At 36.1% G+C, this 24,465-nt stretch overlaps 1 protein-coding gene across 10 annotated transcripts in view; it reads right to left on the bottom strand.

The window, feature by feature from the left end:
• Nucleotides 1-24,465, bottom strand: part of TTC29 (tetratricopeptide repeat domain 29) — a 236,046-nt gene that overhangs the window by 91,935 nt on the left and 119,646 nt on the right. For all 10 annotated transcript variants that reach the window (XR_011150479.1, XM_069012844.1, XM_069012847.1 and 7 more), the window contains 3 exons: nt 23,100-23,196; nt 20,620-20,703; nt 6,992-7,215 (listed from right to left, as the gene is read on the bottom strand). Coding sequence is in view for 9 of the 10 variants with exons in the window: in XM_069012844.1 (XP_068868945.1) it covers nt 6,992-7,215; nt 20,620-20,703; nt 23,100-23,196 (405 nt within the window). In the remaining variant the exon portion in view is untranslated. The remainder of the gene's footprint in view (nt 1-6,991; nt 7,216-20,619; nt 20,704-23,099; nt 23,197-24,465) is intronic.

Genomic DNA, 24,465 nt, shown 5'->3' with positions numbered 1-24,465 from the left:
ATTAGAAATTAAGACTTTTTTTGGTAAAATAGCCTCAAAAAAATATCTGCAAATGATTCTGGAATGGAAGTAACAAAACTGGGTTGGGCTTCATATACCTATATTTATCTGAGTGCATGTGCAATATATATATATATGTTTCTAACAGATATATTTATACATCTGTATAACATCATTACCTATCACACACATCAACATTATTTTTATACTAAATCTGAGACACAGCACTGTACCAGCTACTAAGAAGAAAATTAATTCTATCCTAGCCAAAACCAGGCCAACACACACAGACAAAGTCGAGACCCAGTTGGGATTCATCCAAACTAACCAATTTAGATAGGAGTTACCTAGGATCCCTTTTCTTTCAGTGAAGAAAAGTGGATACTTCTTGGCTGAGATTTATCTCACCCTGACTTAAACAACTCTTGCAGCACAAGGGAGGGCTTTTAGAGATTATCTCAGATGTAGAGGCAGAGCTTCCCACAATTACAAGCACACAACCACATGAGCAGAGAAATACAAGCCCTAATTATAACCACTAACACGAAGATAACAATACACATTATATATAGATCACAGCTAACAGAAAATGAACTAGGAGGATACCAGAGGATACATACAAAAGTTTGCAATAACACAGAAAGAGAAAGGTAATTGGATAATCATTGGATACACACACACTGGATATAGATTTGCTCCTTTGAAATCACTGCTACAAAGTATCACAGCACTTATAAGACATAAAATTACGCAAATAACTTCAGGTAGTGCCCTACAAATCCCAAAGGATGGAAGTGACCTGAGGCGGACTCCAGCTCCTGCCACAGCTTTGATTGAATGAACTTTAATGTGACCCTCTGATGACGATCCTGCCGGTGCATAACAATGAGAAGTGCACAAAGACAACCATTTCTCTGTCATTGTCTTGGACAGTGGCTGAGCAGATATGCTGGCCATAAAATAAACCCCTAAACCCCAGACTTTTAAAAGTCATACTGTCTTCCGGATTCAAAGTCTGAGCTACCAATCAAGAAGTTAATTGATGTTATTCTGACAGTGGCAAAGCTAGCATTTTAGACCTAGTGAAAGTGAACTTTTACCTCCCCAAGAGAAGAATATTGGAATAGTAAATACTCTCTTCTAGAAAATCTCCAAGAAGTAGTTCAGATATTCAAGCTTTGAAGGCTGATTTCGCAGAGTAAGCTCTCTACAACTGATAATAGAATACAAGTACACAAGTCATCTTTATGTATCTATTGATCAAAAAAATGAAAAACAACTTCCAAATTGAGTATTTATGTACAAAACCAAAGTATTCCTATCAAACCTTGCTGAGATCATTCTGTTTAACAGAGATTAAAAAAAAGTCCCTTCAGCTTGAGCTTAAGCATTAAACCCCATATATTAAGCACACAGGGTATTCCCTGCTCTGTATCAGGATCTCTTTAGGTGCACCTTAGCTGTCAAGCAGCATCTCCCCTCATCGTGCTCAAGCCATAGACCCTGATCAGCCCACTGAACAATACCTTTGCTCCTGGGCTCTTCCCAGGACCTATTCCCTTAGCAAGCATGTGTATGGAACAGAGGATCACTCAAATCCACGACTGCATGTTTGCTGTGCTCAGCTAGACAACTACTAAGTAGTGCAGTGCAAGGGATAGTGAGGTGCAGTTTGAGTATGAGAACCCCAACAGAGCTAAAAGAAGAGAAAAGAAACACACAGGTCAGCAAGCCATCCCAGTGTGACTCAAGTACAACTTGGTGCCACATCTCTATGATCTCCTTTGTGACAGGATGCAGTGGAAGAAAGGAAAAGTACAGTAATGGTCTTCAGAGAACAGATGAAAACATCATGAAGAGATCCTGGCTTGGTGTTTCCCTTGAAGAATAAAAGAGGCAGCTGTTCCATTTTCCATTAACAAGAATTCGCGCTGATTTTTAAACTACAGGTATCGGAAAGAAAATTTTCAACATCCAGTTATGACTCAGTATTTTCTACTCAAAAAGCCACCAGTCAGTCCTTTGTTCATGCCAGACAAAGGCCATGTGGAAACTTTTCAAGAGCTGTTAACACTCATCCTCCACTTCAGTTAGCTGTTTAAAGTGTGTATGACTGGATTATAACTGACTCTTGAAGACACAAAGGAGTGGCCTAAGGTCAATTAAGTCACAAAGTAATTTTTTACATCAGAATAAGACATTATTAATGCTGAAAGTTTCATTTTTCTTTTACCAGAAAGATCAAAATCAATGACTTAATAGCAAGACAGCTGCTGGTGCGAAGAACACACAGAGAAAGATCCAGGGTGGAGGCTGATGGATCAAGAAAAAGCAGAAACTGCAGCAGAATATGGTGCTGCAATCAGTTATTTCCACCTGAATCTATACATGGCAAGGAATCAGTCCCTTTTGCTTGTTAAGAAAAAGGATGCCTCTACACCCACAGGTAGAGGACCACCCAACCATCCTTTTTCCCAGAGAGTTTATTCATAAATGGGTAAACTTTTTTCCTGAACGTTTAGCCATAAGTCCACAAATGAAGCAAGTGAAAATGTGAGTTGCAAGCATGATGACACCAAGTTTCAGGCAGGGTCTGTTTCCTAGAGTTTACACAGAGCACACCACTCCCAACACCGCCAGATACACAAAGGGAAAACGCTTAATGAAGGTACCATCAATACAAAAATGCTGAGGAAATGGTCAGGGTATAATTTTACTGGGTAAAGGAAAAATCCAGCTAATGATAATAATATAAAACAATTAATTGGTAATCTGGAATGCTAAAGGGGGACTCCAAGCTACTGCAATGAAAACATACTACAGAAACTTTCTAAAAAGTGCTGCTTCTGTTGAAGTCAATGGTAGTTCTACAAGTGGCTGTATTTCGAGATGGCTCTGCTTCTTTCCTGGACAGAATCACTTCAACTTTTTGTAAGACAATTACAAAATAATAAAGTCTTCCACTGGTGTCCAGCAACTGCTGCATTTTTTCCTGTGATAAAATATTAAGTAGGGAATAACAAACCTGCTTAGAAAATAAAACAGTGTTCCTTTACCCAGCCCCTAAAAAGCAAACAAAACTATGCCTCATCCAAGCAAATATTAAAAGAAGGTTTGGTATGTTATACTTTTTTCTTTTAATGCATAACCTCTTTCCATATTTTTTTTTTCAAAATAGCATGGGCAATATGCTTATTGCAATGTTTCTAGCCCAAGTCTAAGGCATAAGTGTGAAATCTTACAGAAAAGCTTTCTACTGTAAAATGCTAAACTCTGTTTTCAACCTTAAGTATATTAGACAAAGACTTTCCAGGGCCAGCACATCAAATACTCACGCTTTCTTCATATACTTTATGAAAAGACATCTTTTACAACAAAAGCTAATGATAACTCATACTGTCAAAATTTTTCTCTACATTGAAGTGAGGGAAAAGAAGCCAAGTTGTCACTTCTTTCTAATTGCGTGTGTCTGGTAATGTCTAGAACAAAGGTCAGCAGCCTGCAGCACATGCACAGATTCAGCATTTAGCACACAGCACAGCACAAAGGTTGAGTGGGGTCAGGAATCAGGAGCAGGTGGAATCTCAGAAAGGCAACAGCTCCCAGGTTTTAACTCCTAGTTTCCAGCAGCTGCTCCAGTGATCAGCTGATAAGCAGTGTCTTGCCCTTTTAAAGCATGTTCACACCCAAGGATTCCATCCTCTGGCTTTGGCACCGAGATCTCCACTACAGAGCTGACTGCCCAACACATGTTGCAGCCACTGAGCTGTGGCATTTTCCCTGGTTTTGCATTCCTGCTCTGGCAAAGCAGAGTTAACAGCTGGGACATCTCTTCCTTTAATTGTTCTTGAGCTGAAACTTGCTTTGCATTCCTTTCAACTACTACAAGCAAACCATCTCACTCTAGCAAGTACTGATAGATACAAAATATAACTTGCTTTTTGAAGGAACCTCCAGCATTTCCATACACATGCCAAGAAATCACTGTATACACCAAATTCTGAGCTGTGTAGATCCATTACTCAGGCATTTATCCTGCATTCTTCTGTAAGAAGCCCTTCAACTATACATTAAACAGCTAAACTACCTCCTTTTTTTTTTTTTTTTTTCCCTAAGCTCCTGAAACCAGAACTAGTAAAAAAAAGAGTTTAGTCTAGGATGAAGGAACATCAAAGAATAATTACCCCCCCTCCCCTCAAGCATTGCTAGTGTTTCTGCCAGTGCTTCTAGAATAATGCAGAACTAGGGGCAAAATAACTCCATCAGTAATTTTTCTGAGAAGCTGCAAGGATTAACATTCCCTCTCTATTTTTTAAATACTTGGGAGATATTCAAATGCAACAAAAATGAGTTTAAGATGGACAGAAAAAAAGCTATTTTCTTTTCACATAGTAAAATATTGCTAATAGGCAATAAGAGAAAAAAGACAATGCCTGTGTGATTTGAAGTTCAACCAAAATTTTCCATTAAAAATGAAAACAGAGGGAACCTTTACTGGTGTGTGTAAAGGTAATGAGTCTGTGCAGTGTAATGCTGGTAAACAAAATGTTACTATTTTCAAACCCAGCAGTAAAGAAAGTAATTGCTTTTTGATATCAGCCTGCACATTGTGTCAGATGGCTCTGGCTCAGTTCTAGGAAATAGCTTACATCCAGCATTGTAGTGTACTAGAACTATAAACTATTAATATTAATATTTTCCACCAATAAATATGAAAACTGAATGTGTACATAGCTTGCTCTGTACACTACAGTAAGTATCATAAAACTCTAAAATTAGAAGTTCTAAGTTACACTCATAACTAAGACAGCAATAGTCTATGATCCAAAAAGCAGGTGAAAAAAAATAAATAACAAATAAGAAAATGATTTGCTGAATTAGTAAGTGAAGTTTTGTTTTCCACATACCACTTCAGGTTCAAACCCCAACACTTCATGATACTTAAATTCATCAAAAAACAAGTAATGAATTTTTTACTGTCATTATTTATACCTGCTATCTCTTTCTCAGCACAATCATTACCTGAGATAGGTAGAATTTCAGCCAACCTTATATTAGCAACATCAACCATGCTATAAACTCTCACAATTTGCTGACCCAAATATTACTTTCACCCTTTTAAGCTTGAACTGTGGCAGCTGAAGAGCAAATGCAGGTCAGCTGCTGTTGTGGCTGCTACATCATGGTAAGTTCCAGCTGAGGTGAACTGCTGAATGATTCTTAAATGGTGTCAACTAGAGTTGTCAGGAGATCATAAGCCAGAGCCCCAAGCAATTTGATCAGAATCAGAGAGTAACTGGATTAGCAGAACTACTGAATTAGTGTTTGATGAGCTGCACAATTCATGTGAATCTTCACTGCACTGCTGGCTCTCAGACCTGCAACATGAATTACCATCCACCCCTTCACATGCCAGGCAACTCAAACCTCATTTTATACAAACATTTGTGCAAAGGTTTGCATTGAAACTGGTGAAAAATCAAAAACTATGTCCTGATCTAGCAATTCAATAGAGATGCTTGCCAACTCTTATTTCTCATTATTTTTCCTTCTTTCATTTTAATTAACAGGCAAAGTTGGGAGATATTCTCTCCCAGAGGCAAGGTGCAATCAGGCAGCTGGTGGTAGTACCTTGTCTCTGGGAGAGGTGAAAGACTTACAGAGCCCAGCACACAAGGAATGCCAGGCTCAGTGAGAGAAAGGCAGGAACTGCACATTTGGCAATGCCTTGCCTCTCTGGGAGCCTGTTTGCCACCTAGGCTGTCACACATCAGTCTGTAACACTGAAAAAGATCCTGCACGGAAGGCAGGCAAACTGTTCTCCTCAAGTGGCCACAGGGAGCAGGCCCATCGAGATAAGCCATGTCCAGTACTTTTTGACCACCAGATATTGGCACAATGCTTCTGTCAGGGCAGTCCAAGCCTCAAACTTCTCTCTTAAACTCTGCAAGCTACAGGGGTGCCTATTCAGGTTTTAGTCATACTCCAGGCAAAGCTGAAGATTCCTTCCAATCATGGTTGGCTGGACTTCCTGTCAAGAATTACAGTGAATTAAATAAAGAAACACAACTTTTGGCTTTCATGGCAAATATAAAATAAACATTTAAAATTAACATTTTTTGAAGTGCCAAAAGGGTTTCTTTTGCTGTTCCTTCTCTGAAATGAAGTTGCCTGTTTCTAAATTTCAGCCAAAAAGCTTAGATTCCAAACTCACAAGCTTTACTGTAGATTTTCATATTTGTAATGATCAAAATGCAACTTGAAACAACTACAGTGACATCAACTCAGCTATGAAACAGGATTACAGTTAAAGCTTTATCTGCCTCCATCCCTACAATTATTCCAATGGAGAAAGATGGAGTAAGTGATGTTACTATTTATAGTAAAAGGAAATGATAAATATGAGTGCTTAGTGAATAGCAGGCAATAGACAAAATACAGTAATTTGGAGTTATGTCTTCACTAATATCTAGTAATTCACAGGTGGCATGTTACATCTGTGTGCTGTATTTTATTTGACATGTTCATAATCTTTTTTAAGTCAGTCACAAATCCAAACACAGTTAGCAGACAGGGTATTTAATAAAAACAGATTTATAAAACTATTACTGTGTGAAACAGCATTTCACCTATTAAATTTTTCTAATACATAACCAGCTAGTCAAATCAATAGAGGAAGAAAAACAATAAATAATGAAACTATGAGAAAATAATTGAGATGTTATCAAAGCTATAAATACATCAAACATTTCTGATGATATCAAAATGCACTCTGCATGTTTTTCCCTTTTTTTTTTTTCTTCACAAAACCTCTCCTGATATCTGCAGCTCCTAATCATTTATTCTATAAATACAGCTCAGTTGACTAAGGCTGCAATGTGCTGAGATGCAGTAACGTTTCAAATTCATACATGAAACAATTTGGAAGCTTCCCCCAGGCACTGGCGGCTGCGGCTCCTGCTGCTCTGCTACCCACAATCCCCCCATTTACCTGCTCGCCGGGCTGCCTCAGCCCTGGTCAGGAAGTGGTAAAGCTGATCCAGCTTATCAGGCTGCTCCTCCAGGGACTTCTCATGCCATATGGCTGACCCAGGCCCTGCAGCCTCCCTCAAGGCATTCCACTTCTGGATCAGAGTGAGGAGCTCAGAGAAGGACTTGTGATAACCCCGGCGCAGCATGTCTATGCAGATGTTCTTCTTGTATGAATTCCTGTAACTGGGAATAAGAAAGGGAGATTTTAAGCCTTTAAACCTGTATTCTGTTCTCCTCCTTACCAAATAAGTGCAGATAACTACAACAGCTTTCAAGAAGAGACCTCTGCAGTTCAGCAGCAGGGAGTGGGTATTATTTCCCCTGCTCAAAAAGAGATCTGCTAAAATGTGATTGCAAATGCCATACCCTAGGGAAGCAAACATGGCAATAATGAATAAATACCAATATATACATTGAAAACACGTTAAAAAATACCCTGGCATTCTTTAGCTGGTATTTGGTTAAAAAGGCTGACTGATGGGAACCACCCCCCCCCCCCCCCCCGTGTTTACATTAGTTCATGAAAACACAATGAACTCTTAGTTTGCTTTAAGACAGTGCACGGGGAAAATTGAGGCACATTCCACATGTCAAAACAATGCACATGTTGTTATAAATATATTGTTATATATAATGTTGTTACTATGTGTTACACGTTGTTATATGTCAGTTATATGCATATGTTGTTATATATATACACACATTAAATAGTTTTGTTGTAGGACAGGATGGCTTGGTTTAAAAATATCAAACAAATGCTATGCCAGAAACATAATCATTAGATACTATTTTGCTTCTGTTTAGCATACAACTTCAGCTGGTTTGCTGACGCAAAAGTTTGTTAATTTCTCCCTAATTTTACAATCAAATGATGCTATGGTGAACTTTTATTGAAGTTATTGCCTTAAAAAACTCTGATAAGATGTACACATCAAAAAGCTGTGTAAGCAAATACTCTCAAGTGGAAATACACCTTTTGAAGTATTATTTATGGAAATAATCAAAATATTTCTTTTATATGGCAGGAAACAATCATTGTGTCCTATTCTAGAGAAAACTATGAGTCCAATGGGACTGCAACACAAAGGTACAGATGTAAAGGCTTGCAGGGATGGGTGTCCAGTGTGGGAAAACAAACCTTTATCCCAGTAACAGCAAGGACCAAGTTGTGTTACCTTTATCTGGTATATTCCATTAAGTTTCCAAACTGTTTTCAAGACTGTCCTTTTAGATTAAAATCCATTTAAATTCAAATTATCTCAGCTTTGAAATAAATATGGAATTCTGAAAACTGAGATTTATAGTGTATGTAATAAATTCAGGCGTAAAAAATAATAGCTGAATGAGACTAATACCTGGAGCCTAAAAAGAGCTATTGCAAATGCTTTAATAATGTTGATAAGATGCAAGTGATGTGAAAAACTTCTTAGCTAGATATCAGTGATATGGACAATGAAATAGCATTGTAAGATGTAGGAAGCAAATAATCTGCATTATTTCATATTTGACATAATTAAAATCTCTTACTACATATATGCACATTAATCCTTCACCTGTATTTTTCATATTTCAGTTGCAGAACTGAGCATAAAAATATTAAATAATCCTGATACGATTTAGACCAGACAGTACTGAACTTCTGTTTAATATAAAGATAGTTTTTTTAGATTGAAAATCACATATTGCTCACATAGATAAGGGAAAAGATATAACTATTCTGCACCAGAAAATATTTGCAATATTTATCTTAGAAAAATAAATGACAAATATGTTTAAATATTTTAATTTTAATTTGCTAGAACATGCTATATTTGACATATACCAAATGTACAGTATATAGCTTCAAAATACCGTAAAGATACTATGCTAATACCATGCAATGTATTCTCTATTTTTTATATGGAATACCTTTTTCTTTCCTGTTTAAAAATTCTATGTAATTAAAAAAAACCCTGAGGAGTATAGGTAAAAAATTCCTACCAACTTCCAAAGGCCTAGGAGTGAATCCTATAGTAATATAACTCAGAGAAGTGGAATAACAATCTGCATAGCAGGCACACACACATATCTATTTATTTATACAATGTGATCTATATATGTTTGTATGTGTGCATGCATTAGATGTACTGGAAGTAAGCAAGGAAGTAGTACTAAAAGGTATCAGCAGTCACTACCCAAAATGTCATTCAAGAAATTTTTAACACTCACTGCACGCTCACTGAGCATAGAACAAATATTCCTAGAAACAGATAAACTGTGTCCATGTAACATGTTATTTTCTGTAGACTGATGTATTTTAGTTGAAGTCAAAGCACATTTTCCCCACAAGAAAGCATTATTAGCAAGCCAATACCGGAAAACAAAGCACATAGTACAACATGTCAGTTTTAAAAATCACTGTCAAGAGTGTTTTAATAAATCCCATCCCAATTAATCAAGAAATTGAAATAATACTGAAATAATCCTACTGTGCTGACCACATTTTTTTCTGAGGCAAAGAGGACTGATTTTAGCACACAAGCAATGAAGCTATCCACTGTAAAACCCTTCAAATTTAGTGGCATAAAAATAAAAGTAATCTCGGTTATAATACATAAAGCACACAATAATAATACTATTGTTTCCTTAAGTTGCTGTAATATACGAGCCACAAGTGACTGATCACACACAAACAATAAAATAGGGCAAGAGATTAATGGTTTTATGGGGATAAATGCTATTTGTATCACCTAAAAGGCTTGACACTGAAATGAATTCTAAAATTGTTACAGTTATCAAAGTGCTTCCAGGTGAAAATTCCGGTGTCCTTTTTTCCCCCCCATCAAACAGTTCTTTTGAACAGAGGTGTGGCATAGGTGACAGCAGTAAAGTTTTCGTGATACCTTGACATAAACTATAAATCCTCAATCCTCAAAATCCATTCCATCCTGCTTTTTATGATGTCATGCAGCATGCAAAATCCAAGGTTATATTTTAGATAACCCAAGATTAGTTGATTTCTAATGTCAATATCAAAATGTGTTATCTAAGGCTCCTTCTAACTCAGGATATGCTCTCATTCTATGATTTATTTTATAAAATCCCACTGTTAACATTGGTGTAGTGTGTTTCTATATTAATAAGCAACCTTACACTAAACACTTTGAACCTTACTACCTAATAAATTATGATTTATTGTTAAACAAGCGAGTTGTTTTTTCTGCATTCGCCCGCGCCGACTTGAGGTTTCCTTTGAACAATTATGTTATTTCCTGGAGCGAAATGAGAAAAGACTGTCCTTGGCTCTGCTCGGAGCGGAGCCGTTCACGGGGTTTAATGGTCTCTGGGGGCATCTGCTGGAAATGTGGGAAACTGCAGGCAGGATGCGCGGATCCCGGCGCAGAACAAAGGCCTCCGGCCGTACCCCACAGGGCGAGGGGCCACCAAGGCGCTCGTCTGGCCCGCACGGTCGCCTGCAAGCCATGGAATGTATCGGACCAGAGCGAGCAGAAAGCTCTGTAATGTCAGCCGGGTTTCATTTTAAAACTGAATGTGGCGTGACTGCAAACCCAAAGTCCTCCCTCCCCCAGGGTGATCATGAGATCACACCAGAGAAAAAGGTTTCAGATGGATTTTTTTTTAAAGCAAACTATTTTTTAATGACATCTGGAGCATCTCTATGTATTTATGGTTCAAACAAAGATACCAACGAATCTGGTTTTAGTATAAAGCAGAATTGGTTTGGGTTTTTAAATCCATGAAACTCAACAGATGAGAACTACAGCACTTACCACAAAGCCAGCTGATGCTGAGAATCCCCCGTTCCTCTGCCCGTGCACTCATTTCTGTCATTGCTGAAACCCCGTGATGTTGCTAAATGTTTATTTACACAGGCTGGGCAGTGAGTTCCAGGTGGATCTGATCCCACACCAGCAGTTAGTGTGATGCTGTGTTATATCAGAAAGTGCTGAAAAATTCTGTGAGCTTCTGAGTCTCTGTGCCATGACAGGCGTTGTGTGTCACAGGAGTTTTCAGCACCAAATAAATAACAACCAAATGTCAAAGTTGCCATTTTAGTGGCACCATGGTACAGGTGATGATTTTGTGCCATGTAATATCACACAGGTGGAAGGAGCTACTTATTGAATGTGGATCTGTGAGCTTGAAAAGACATTGCTGTTGTTAACACTGGGCTTAATTTAAGCGTACCCAGATATTGCTACAGGCATTTAATTTTTTTATTAAATTATACAGCTAATTCACTAATTTTCTTCTATGGATTTCTTTTTGTATTATCATTACTATTACAAAACAATCTAGAGTCATGCTGAGAAATCACAGGAATCTCATTCACTGCCTTTACCAGTGCAAAAATAATAAACAGTAAACCTTCAGTGAGATTAATGAAATTACACTGTTGTTCCAGTCTCAAGGACTTTTCTGTGTTATGGTATTGCACTTTTACAAGACCCTTAAGCAATGCTGGGAGATCAGCACAGCACCACACAATGTTCCCTTTAACTTAAAATCCTCCACAATAAGGCTATTTGCATTCTACCCTTCACACTGAAAGACAGGACAGAGAAAGGAAATTAAAAGGCCAAAAGCCAGGTACTGGTGTTAGAAATAATCAAAATAGTCAGTATAGCATAACAGAATCATTCATCAGGAGCTTAATTCTCCATGCCTGCCGTCTGATGTGCTCAATTACAGACATGCAAAATAACTCCAAAAGACTACTATTTTCCGATGGCAAATTAATATATATATATATAAATACATATTTTTAATATCAAGTTTCATATATTTAGATTTTGTATGTCTGAATTAGTACTTCCAGTTAATTCCAGCTGCTGATTACAATACAAGTAGCTGTGTTGTGCTGTAGAAATCCCATTTTGTAAAGAACAAAATGGCATGGCTTAAACAACAATAGTATATGAAATATTAAAGTGTACTTCTAGTGTAAAATAATTACTCTACCAATTATTATAATGTTTAAAAACTGTATTCAAATAGGTTTCATCCACTTGGGATTTCCTTCTGCAGTTGGCAAGTCAATGACTGATATAACTGCCTTAGATAAGCATCACAAAATTATGAAAAAATAATCAAGATATTTTTGCTTAAGTTTATTTAAACAAATTTATTTTACTCTCCCCCCATTTCCTGTCTATAACTCTACAAGAAAATTAAAATTACATAAAGTATGTGAACACTAAGCTACTTTTTGTTTAACCTATATGCAAAAAAACACAGTATAAACATAGGGATATAAGAATTTCCTCCCTAAAATTTGAAAAATATATGCATTAAGTAAAAAAAAAATATAGTACATAAACCACAAAAAAGCCAAATATGCTGTAGGAATTTGTAAGTTCAGGCTGCTCTAGGAACTGAAAGAGGAATTATTATTTAATTGTAGCTGGGCAGCCAAAAAACAAGAACAGTTTTGCAACACCATTGGTGACCCATGCCTAAAATTAGTTAAAGTTTGTGCAGGGAATTTTTGAACACAGAAAGTGCTCATGCAAATACTTGGCAAATATGGAAGGAGAGGATTTGCCTTCAGCACCCAGGTTCCAGTGGTGTCAAACCCTGTACTCACACTGCTGATGACTACACTGCCACGTTCCTGGGCTGCAACCCACCAAAGGTGGGCACACAGCTAACTTAAAAATACATCCAAGTCCTGTGATACCCCAATTCTGTGTGAAAATTTATCCACGTAAGTATTCTGGTAAGTCAAGCCCTTAGATGGTCCAGGCACTCAGCACATTTCACCATGTACTGCTACTGATACAAAGCTATTTAACTACATCAGGGCACAGCCTCTTTAATCCTGGTTTAAAGACTGTCCGTTTAAATACTTTTCTTTTAATGAAATATTTACTGGATGGTAATATGTTAAATTTTAGACTATAGTAATCTCATTAAAAAAAGATATGACAGTACAGTAAATGCCATTAAGCAGTAATAGACAGTTAGCTTACACTTCAGAATATTTTACTACTAAGGCTGAGAGTTAAATTACATTGGGGTGGAGTGCCTGCTTTTTAATTCCAAATCACAAACTTGAAATAGCTAATATCCTATTACAAAAAAGAATAAAATCCACAACCCCCCAAATGTTATAAAAAGGATTCCCTATTCTAATTATAAATAAAAAAATATTGCACAGCAATTTGTGCACATCGTGGGAGGGAAAAACATCACTTGCAATTGACTTGTAACAATACAGATTTTTTAAAGAAGAAAAGCTTTATGGAGCAATGTACCCAGAACTATTAAAAGAAAGATGAAAATAAAGCATATATAAAAAAAGAAATGTAGGTACCTTGTACCATATATATATATATATATATATGTACAAGAACTTTCATCTTTAGCAAGGCAGTGTTTTTCATCTCCTGCCTCAGTCACTGGATTGTTGTCAAACCAAACTTTAACCTAAATCATGCAATCAAAGGGGGATGCATACCCTGTCAGTAGGATCCCACAAAGAACACATGTATTGAATTCACTTCCTTTTGTTCAAAGCTACATAAAATGAAAAATTAATCAATTATAAACATCAAAGGATGACACAGAAAAAGTATTTTAAAATGAATGTAAGTACTGTAATAATTAACAATCCTAATTAACCCAGAAAATGGAAACATAAAATTTGCAATGAACTTTTGAAACATTCTGTCCCTAAACATAAATGCAAAGAAAAAAATATCTTTATTTAAAGATAAAAGTGCTACCCTTATAAAAATTTTCATCATACAAAAGTACACACACCTGTGATTACTTCAAGCATAATCAGAAGAAAACTATTTTCATTAATCTTTCTGCTTTTCTTTCTAAATTAATAATCTTCCTTAACAAAAAGTAATCCCAACCATATTTTATGAACTACTATTTATCAAAATGAAGTATTTCTCAACTTCCCTCTTTTATTTCAGAGCTGACCTGATGGACTCAGAGCTAGAAACACATGAGTTTGGAATCATTTCCATTTGACTTGCATGATATCAAAGTAGTCGTTAAATTTCTCTGCAAGTTTCTTTCACAGCGTACAAGACAGATAAACATAATTATTTACTTCCTATATCTTCTCAAGCTGATGTTATGAAATATCATAAAACCCTACACAAGGCTCTGCATTTATTGCAGTATTGATATGAACAATTCCCACTTTCGCTTTTGCTTTTGTTTAGGATATCTCTTATTCAAGTCCCCAGTTGAATTGACTCAGTAGGATAAGGACAAACAGACCACATGGAGACTGCGAAGAATGGAAAAGCAAGGATTTTACACAATGCAGGATTCCCTGTGAAAATTATTAGGAAGTCATGACTGTACCAGGGTGGATTAGACAGTATTTCTTTATATCAGACTTTTTGTGTGTTAGAGATGCTTCACCTTTATGGAGTGTTTTAGAAATAGAAATCAGTTGTGTATTGCTTGTACATTATCTTCAGTAGTAAATATTGTTGAACTATTGAGAAATAAAAACACTAAAAAACCATAAGACCAAACTTAGTAAAAACAACAAGTTACATTAAAAAAAAACTTCAGCTCACTGTGTTCTTCTTTATTAAAGTATGTCATGTATTTTATCTTTGCAAGAGTTTGATGAGTTTTTGCAAGTAAAATTCTGTTTCCTCTATACTTGCTAATAGTCATGAGAATCTGTAGTTTGCACCTTCCCATTAAAAATGTATTGTATTTTTTGAAATTATTCACCCCGCCTTTTATCCAGATCATGTCTTTGAAAGGAGGAAGTAGATAATAAATGGAATAATTCATGATTTCCCATTAAATATGAAACTTTCTTTTGCAGAGTTTAGAAAATGAAGTTCTACATAATGTACAGAAGTTGATTAGAACTTTTTTTAACCTTTTCAAGAAAAATCTTTCACATTACACAAATGCACAGAGAAGTTTCTCTAGGAAAGGCAAACCATTTGCTTCCTACACAGTTCTGTTCTTCAGATCACTGCCTAATTACACCAAATAATATGCTTATCAAGCCCAAAATTCACAGAGATCATTCCTTTGACCAAAAAGAATGTGTGCCTCTAAGTGCTGAAATCTCTTTTTGAAAGTTGTTTAATAAACATTGAATCCTGGTCATGGCAAGAAAGATTGTTAGGAATTATTCAGACTGAAAAAAATACATATTTAAATAATATTGTGAAAGAAATTTAAAATTTATCATCTAGCTCACTAAGTGACTTGTGCCATCTCCCTTTCCACAACCAGCAGGGAGTTTGGGACAGAAAGCCTTAATTTAAAATTTCTTTTACCATGAAAGGATAAATTTTTTTGGTTCTGATTTACCCTCTTCCATAGTTCTTAGTATCTAAAAGTGAAGAAATACCCTCATAAAATGTAAATGAGTTTACACAACATTGCACCAGTTTTCAACCAGAGTAATGTGAACAAAGCAGGCTATAAGGTGCTTACAGGTCCTACCCAACGACTGACATCAGGAAGAACAGCAAAATCTTGCTAGGACTGAACATGAAAGGGAAAGAAGTTTACTTCTTTCTCTGTTTGCTGCTAAGTCCTTCTTCAGCTGCCCTGAGCTCGCCTCCCTCCCTCTGTCTTCATAGCATTGTACGCAGAAGGAATGGAAGCAGCTCGCAGCAGTGCATCACTGGAACCAAATACTGTGCAATCAAGGGCTGAAATTCAAGGGAAAAGCAGAATCTGCACCTACATTTTATCTGTCTGCATCCCAAATTTCCTTTTGCAAGCTTGCTAGTAATAGCAGCTCTACCTCCTCCTTCCTTGCCTTAATCCCATATCAACAAGATATTTCTCCTTACCCTTATTCTTGGCAGTGCCCCTCTTCTGTCCCTTGAGAGCCTCACTTAATAACACAGAAATGGTCAAATCCACCTTACAATACAAAATCCCCACACCTAAATTAAGCCTTCAAATTGGGAAGCCCCAGTAGAGATTCCAGATTGGGAAAAAGAAAACATGGCAATATGATGTCAGTGAAAAAAAGGTCCCCATCTATTTTTTGAGTAACCTAAGAAGTCACCTTACTAATTTATGTGGTAGAGGTGACAGCTACTAAAGGCATGGGTTAATCAAATCCCCAACCAGCTATTTGTGTTCAGCTTCCTCAAAGCACTGGTCCATCAATGCTAAAGACCAGGATACAGACAGATAAAGAAGCAAATAAATCAAAAACTGAGTACTGAAACTCTCATGATTTAAATAACTTACAAACAAAGGACAAGGTCAGAAAAATCTCAGTCTAATAATAGGCTTTACTAGTCCATCGTGGCTAGGATGAAAATAAAGAGCAAAACACTCTTCATACTAGGTCTTCTCCTCTCCATCAGCCCACAAACCCCATTTTTCTCCTTCAGTGAGCTCTCCAGATCATCCCAGCCTCTAGTCAGGTAAGGAAGTTTCTCCCTCTTTAGTCCTGGAGGACAGATAGGGCTGAGTATTCAGAGATCGACTGGTAGAAGACGTACTGACATAGGAAAGGAACAATTTATTTCCACAAACTCATCTAGCACTTAGTCCCTCATAAATTTTCCCACATCTTTTTTTCCTTAACTCTACCGATCTGATGCTGACACTGAAAAGAGCAGAAACTTGGGGAGGGCAGTAAATAATTTGTCTCTGACAGAAGAATGGAAAAATAATCTTTTATCAGATGGCAGGAGATTTAAAATGGATCCTGGGCCACTTCTGTTCTGAACTTGACAGCTTCCTGTAAAAATGCTGCCTCAGGAATCAGTTTCTAAGACTTCTACTTCATCCTTTTTACAGCTTTCAAAAACCTACAGTTCTGCAGTGTGGGATTGAGTGGTAAATGTACGTGCCTACATCTGAGCTCGTCACCGTACAACCTCTCTTTAAGCAATGGAGAGAAATAGGTGCTTCCGAAGTATAATTCACTTTATTCTAAAGCACTTGTCTGGATCCTAAAAGATGGGGCTCAACTAATCACACAACTGGGCTTATTAACTTGGATCAGTTAAACCTGGGTGAAAGCCCCTTTGCTCTTTTTGCAGGGAGTTTACAAAAGCTATACTTCACTATATTCATCAGTCATCACTGCTAGAGAAGAAATTTTATGTTCCATTTTGCAGTCTACAATCTGCAAAGTAGTTTAATGATCCATCTTCCCAGTATTGGCAGAGATGGCCAACAACTGCTCTGGAGGACACAGCCCACCTGAGAATTAAAGCCTTTGCCTTTTTCTGTTCCAGCTAATCTTAAAGTGGGCCAGCCATTGGAGAATTCTAAGCAGAACAGCCCACTGTATCTCAAAAACATCCGACAGAATGCGTGTAAGAGGATCTTGTCACCTGCCTGAAAAAAGTCATCTCAGAGCCTGTTTTTACTGACACGGATTTATCAAGCAAGCTTTCCACAGCACACTGATCCACTGCTCACGAGACAGGAAACACAAATACAAATTTTCTGCATACCTAGGCAAGCCTTTACCATCTCTGTATAATAATTATGATTTCATTTGCCCACCAGAGTCTTGAGGACAGTAGAACTCCACCACTCAACTCAAATGTATTTAAAATACATGTAGTAACATCACTAATGTAATTTTTTTTTTTTTTTTTTGGTCACAGCTAAGCAAAGCTGTTCTTCTCATCAAATACATTTCAAAGGCTCTCTTTCTAGTTTTCAACTCTTTTTTGATGACACGGTTCTCTTTGGACGATTTTCATTTGTATGAAGAGGAGAGAACTGTTACTTGATCTTTCTGGCCCTGACAAAAAGATCAGGAAACAAGAATGACAATTTCAAATTCTGGCCCATTTTAGGCTATAAACTAATTTGAAGACTCAATCCTGGAATCAATCTCTTGATGAAAAATGCTTTACTTCACAGTTCATCATGAACTTCTTGACTCTTAGCTCAGTCAAAAGAACTATTTTTAATTTTTACTGCAATCTGATTTTGAGCTGTTAGTGACTTGGTGAGTCAGGACTAAGAACAGAAAGTTTCAGGGCAGGCACGCTCAAGGCCACTGGAGTCAGCCAACCTCGTCATACAAAAGCCTATTTCTGTGGCAAGAAAGCACTCACATTCTGCATTAATGAAAGTTTTACTTTTTTTCCATTTCCAGATCCTTGCACCACATTCACTTATTTCAAATTAAAGTCTTTGAGAAGGAAGCAAAACAAAATCAATGAAAAAACAAAGCAATATCATTAAAGTACTATCTCTCTTAAGCACTATTTTTTCTCCCTCTTCTATCATATCAACCTGGGACAAAAAATTATTACCAAGAAAAAAGAATGAAAAACATCTCCTCATTTTTCCACAGAAAAAAAAGAGATTCTATCATGAACACACTTAATGGAATTCTTCTCTTTTCCTGTAGTTTAGAACACAATACAACATTATACAATACAAGAATAACTGCAATCTTTTTCCTTCAATAGCACATCTCAATTTTAAGGAATATTGTGAAGGATAGAATTTTAGGGAAAAGTTTGAAAGAATGTTGCTTTTTTCCATAAATGTGATACTACCTATACATTCCTTTATTTAGAAGATAATAAACTTGTTTGCCTAACACACTTTTAAAAAAGCATGTTTAATATTAAGCAGGAGTGTGGTTAGAGGAATTTGTATTGATGAAATAATCACTGGCATATTAAGTTAACCTCCATATTAAACAAAAGTACAGATATTTATGTGTCAGAGGAAGGAAATTCAGTCCTTTTACAAAGAAGTGTAATAATTTACTTCTGAAATGGAAATAATATTGAAAAACTGCACAGCATATTATAAGCTATCTCTCCTACTTTTAAAATAATAACACCCGTTGTCTGCTGACACAGACCAAGAATTACTCTGATTTCACTAAGATCATTTACAGACACGGCATTGCCTTACTTTATAAATTGGTTTTAAATTACATTTGATGCATTTAGTTTTTCCTAACTAGATTAGCAAAGTACTAATATAACTGTGTAGTTAGTTTGTTACCTTTTGTTTGCTCTCAAATGATTTTGTCAAGGTTATGGAAGAGCATTAGTAAATTATATCTAGAGAGAGAAACTTCATAACTACTGATCTATTATCAAAAGCTAAAATTCCAAGAAGAATTAAATGCACAGAACATGAATGTAACCTTTTAAAATAGGTACTTTAAAAATCTCCATAGAAATAATCCAGGATACATATGATATTTCAGTTTAATCTTCTAAGAGGCTTTGATAACTTTGGAAAAACAGCCTCTTATAAAACGGTAAGGGAACTCCACTTTGTGTAGGTATTGCAGAACAGATGATAAAATTCCTGCTTCATTGTGATGTCCTTGCTGGTTTCCTTTTCCACAGTGTCCAGACTCAGGGTTTGGATATAAAAACATCATTTAGGAGGGTTTTTTGCCTTTTTTTTTTGTTTGTTTGTTTGTGGTTTTGTTTGGTTTTTTAAACAGCAGTGAAAAGTTGACCTGATCAAATCAGAGCTGTAAAATGCACTTTGAAGCCCCAAGGCCTTCCTAAAATAGTGGTGATTTCCTGTGTAATCACCTCAGAGAGAACACTTGTGTCCCTGGCATGGTGTGTGGAAGTCCACTGGGGCTGATGACTGAAACAGCTCCCCGGGAAGGCAACCCAGCTTGTGACAATTGTTGGAGTGTAAGGAGCAGAGCAGCCACAGCTGGCACCCAACCAGGGTGACAGTAAGGGGAGGTACTTAGTTCTGTGCTTGCTCCCTGAGGTCTGATATTTCTAGTAATTGTCTAGATTTCAACGAGGAAGTTTTTAGGGAAGGTTTGTAGGCACATTCTTAGGCTAGGAAGGAGAAAGGAAGCCTGTTTTGCAAGAAACTAGCTAGTGGAATTGCTGTCTGACTGATAGAATGTTTTTATGCTGCAAGGGTGATGTTGCAATATTCATTGTTAAGGTGCCTAGAGCCCTTGTATATGCATCCTTTTATTATTTAAATATTGAAATAAATAAATCAGCTCACTTAAGCAACCAGCAATTCAGTTTGTTCGAATTCTTTCATTAATTTTGATGGTGCTGAACCCCAGATCTGTTGAAAGACTCCAGAAGAATAAGTCAGTCATAGCCTCTTGTAACTTCTAAATGTAAATACCTCAGCTGTAAGAAATCAAAAGTTATCTAGATTTCTTTCATTCACTGGGTTTTTAAATAACTAATGGGGTATTAAATGCTTCACCACAGAAGTCAGCACTTGGGCTTGGCTAAATAGTAATTCAAAATTACAAGAATGTGTATGTCGGTACACTAAGCTCCTACCCCAAAGGAGATATTTCACAAAGGCTCAGAAAAAAAAAAAAGAGAAAGGAAAAAAAAAGGCAGCACAATATAATAATTACTGTCACAATCTTAACAATAATGTTACAAATCTGATCTAATTGGTAAATATACAAATTAGTAAAAGCAAGGAGATAAATGCTTTGATATATTTAACATCAGGAGAAATGAACCATCATTATTTAATATCAACTTCAATTTTTAAATGCCAAGTTCCACTAAAAAGGGTAGGGCCTAGGGAACTTTAAATTTAAATGACTATGATGACTAGAAACAAAGGAAACAATAAACTTATGGATGTTAAAATGCCTCGAAAAAGCCAACTTACGCAGCAGCTTCTTGTTTTGACACCCCTTTGATATTCTTCGCCAAATAATCATCTGTGGCATCTTTGTCTTTGATCAAATGAATCCTAAATTTAAATGAAAAAAATTAAAAGAAACACTGTAAGGTGCTAACATAGACTTCTGCAGCATGTATAATATATTATCATTGCCAAGTAGAGCTAAATACTGAAATATTGACAAAGTAATGTATCAGACATTCTATAAGCACATACAAATATCTTTTTAATTTTTTGGTCTAGCTATTTCAAATTTTTTTTTCAAATTTTTTTGGTAGCTATTTCAAATCTTTATTTATAAAAGAAAACAGAGGTGGTATTAGCTTTCAGGGATCTGGTTATCTGATAGTTCTGTCTAAACTAGAAGAAATTGTGTATCAGCTAAATCAATAATAATTGATTAAGCTATCCATATCTAAACTGTTTCCTAAACCAGAACCATTACATTTTTGTATTATCAGTATGGACCAGAGTGGTCCAATTTATTTCATATTTAGCTTCTTCAAAATTAAAAACAAAGTCAAATCAACAAAAGAATTCCCAAATCCAGCTCAAAATGTTTTCCTTGGTGCAATGCAATCTTTTAATACTGCTCCTGGCTTTCCAAAGCTGAGCAGCACAGTGCAAAAGGTGGTCCACAAATTTCAGGATGCATGGATCTAAGTTTAAAATTTGAACTGTGCATCATTTCACCTTTCACTTCAGCCATCATATCTTTGCATCTCCACTCTGATACACACGAGATGCCTGGAAAGGGTAATATGCACTTACTGACCATAAAGTGTATGTAAATAGAATCTGATATCCTGACTGTAGAGGATGTTATCTTTATAAAAGTAATGTGAATTTATTTTTATTCTTTGGAGAAAGAGCATAAATATTGTCTGGTTAATCACTCAAAGATAAAAGAAATTCAGCATTAGTGTTCCACATAAATATATTACTTTGCTCTTCCTCTGTCTGTATTACACTGCTGTCTTTCATTGCAGTGATGAGAGTAAACTCTTTTCATAATGTTAGCTAATATAAGCATCATGCTCCTTATTGCTCTGAGAATACCAAAGACACTTCATGAAGTTCATTTAAATGAAAACAAAATAGCTAAGCAAAGCAGAGATATTTTGACATATCTGTATTTAAAATAATGTAACAGTGAAAACTTCCCTCAAAAATAGTGCCTTTAAATTTGTTCCAGAATTTGCTGCTGCTGAGTGGCACCAGGCTTGTGCTTCCAGGCTGCACTTAACACAAGCCATAGGAGTTGCTGCTGATCTGGCTAAATGTACACCTTATGGATATTGCCATAAAAATTCCCTTATAATCAACACCAAAATGTATTCAATATCAAAATTTTCACATCAAAATAATTACAATTTAGGAAGATACTTGGAAGAATTGAGAGAAAGTCAAAAACCCCAGACTGAAACAGTGAACTACAACAGGCAAATTCCTATCAGCTTGCTGCAATTTAATCCTCACTGCAGTTAGAAACCACCTCAAAATGAAACAAAGGAAAGACTGATGCCTTTCCATTATCTTTACAAAGGTATTTTAATAAATTAAAAAAAAAAAAAAAAAAAAACAGGGGAAAAGCCCTTAGAATCATACACAATTTAAAATGCCACCTGCCTTATAGGCAAAGTATACATTTCTGACTTCTGGTTGGTAACCCCCTCAAACGTAAAGAAAACTACAATCAAGGGGAAAAATCATAAGCAAAAACTTGCAAACTAATTACTGTTTACAAAAGTTCTGTAATAACCAGTTTTGGACTGATGCAACTACAAACATTGTCATCCATCATAAAGCATTTAGCTTACTAAGAATAACAAATACTCATCTCATCCTGGCTGTTATTATCAATGTTGTTAATGTAGCAATAATACAGAAAAGACAGGCAGGTGATACTTAGGAAAAAATACACTAGGAAATGCCATCAGCTCAACAAAATCATTATGGCTTCCTATATGCAATGAGAATTAAAAACATAAAAATTAATTAATTAATTAATTAATCAATGTGACGAAAAGAGACTGTGACTTGGAATGGACATTGGTTTTTTATACAGAATTGAGGTGAGGATGGCACTTGCTAAAAGACCCTGTTTCTTTTCCTCCAGAAGTTGTCACTTGCTTTTTCTAAGCTGTTTATCCTTATTTCTCCAGTGTTTCCATAATGACTCACTGTTCTTCATAAAGTGTATAAAAAGAGTCCACTTCTGTAAGTTGGCTCCTATTTAATTTTAAATCACTCAGTTATTAAAGAGAAATCCATTTTAATCCAATGGACACCTTCTTTTTTTTCTCCCTTTTAATTGTAGAACTTTCCTAAGAGAGAATTTCCTTGCCTCTGATTTTTGTAGTTTTAAATATTGCAAAAGAGCAAAATATTATTTGTCACCTCGGCACAGCTGATTGAAGTTGTTCACAGCAAAAATGATGCTTTGAAAGAGAAGAGGTACCTACCTTGCAAAGTCTAACGGGGGGCAAAGAGCCTGCTCTATGAACTTGGGATGTTCCCCTGGGCTTTGGAGGACTGCTTGAGGCAACACATTCAATTTAACTAAAACAAACAAACAAAACCAACATTACTTGAAACAACCCCTTCACAGCAATGCAGTTTTTTTTCCTTCTCGTGCTGCTTCCCAGCCCACTCTCTGTTATTTCCAGTGCATTAAGACCCAACTCCAGTTCCACAAAAATCACAGCACTACTTCAGTAGGACATAACACAAAGGAATGGTCATTATCTAACTTTCCATGGTTTTCTCTCTTTCACTGTGGTGCTTTTGATTTCCATAGGGACAGCTGATTCAGGAACCATACCTGCATGGGATTCCCTGTGCTTCCTTGAGCTATCTAGGTTCAAGTATTGATAACAAATTAATACACAATATGGACGAATGATGGGATATACAGTGTGAAAAGCACTGTGTTAATGTTCAAAATCCTACATAATTAAAATAGAAACAATCGTTTGAAGGAAAAAATGTAAGTAATGCTATACTTACAACACAGGATTTTACTTAAAACAAAAGCCAAAAGCCCCACAGTTATGTAGAATCGTCTAGCTTGTCATTTTGAAATACATAAATGCTAATAGGACTTTTTTGTCATATAGAGCTACTGTGTTTTTTCCCCAAGTATTCAGTCTACACTTCCTACCATTAAAGTTTCAGCTGCCAGTTCCTTCATTTTGCATGTCTGTGATCTGAGGACGTTAGCAGCAGGAGCACCCTTACTTTTAAATTTGGTTTAATGTAGGTATTGCATGCCCTGCTGGTAGGCCTGAAGGCATAAACTTTTAATAGGGATGGAAAAACAGAATATAATAAGAGGGGGGGAAAGAATTTAACTATTTGCTACATTTAGTGAAAGGAAATTTAGTTTTTGGGAAATAAGTATTTGATATTAATCAATTTGTTACTGAATGATTAGCATCAGACTAACAGATACTTTATATTTTAGCCTTTCTGGGATCAAAAGCCACTTCATTGATGCAGCATTTTGCTGTGGTTATAGTGAAGTAATTTTTAAAATTGTGTTACTTAGAACTGAATAATAAGGAGAATTATAGTTTGAAAAGATGACAGGATAGGATATTTCTCCTAAGTCATTCTTTTGGGGACTCGTACTAATGATAACATTTTTTACAGAAAGAAAAAAGATATTATTTATAAATAAACTGATCTGCAATTAGAGGCAGCAGCATTTAACAGAAGTGTGTCCTGGAAAATAAAAAAATATGGGTAATTCATCACTACAAAAGATTTCACTTCTCACAGAGAATGACAGGTTTGTATATAAAAACTTTATCAAAAGGAAGACTCCTT

The sequence above is a fragment of the Aphelocoma coerulescens genome, chromosome 4 (assembly GCF_041296385.1).
Source record: "Aphelocoma coerulescens isolate FSJ_1873_10779 chromosome 4, UR_Acoe_1.0, whole genome shotgun sequence".
NCBI lineage: Eukaryota > Metazoa > Chordata > Aves > Passeriformes > Corvidae > Aphelocoma > Aphelocoma coerulescens.
This window is presented reverse-complemented; position numbering and strand designations above follow the sequence as displayed.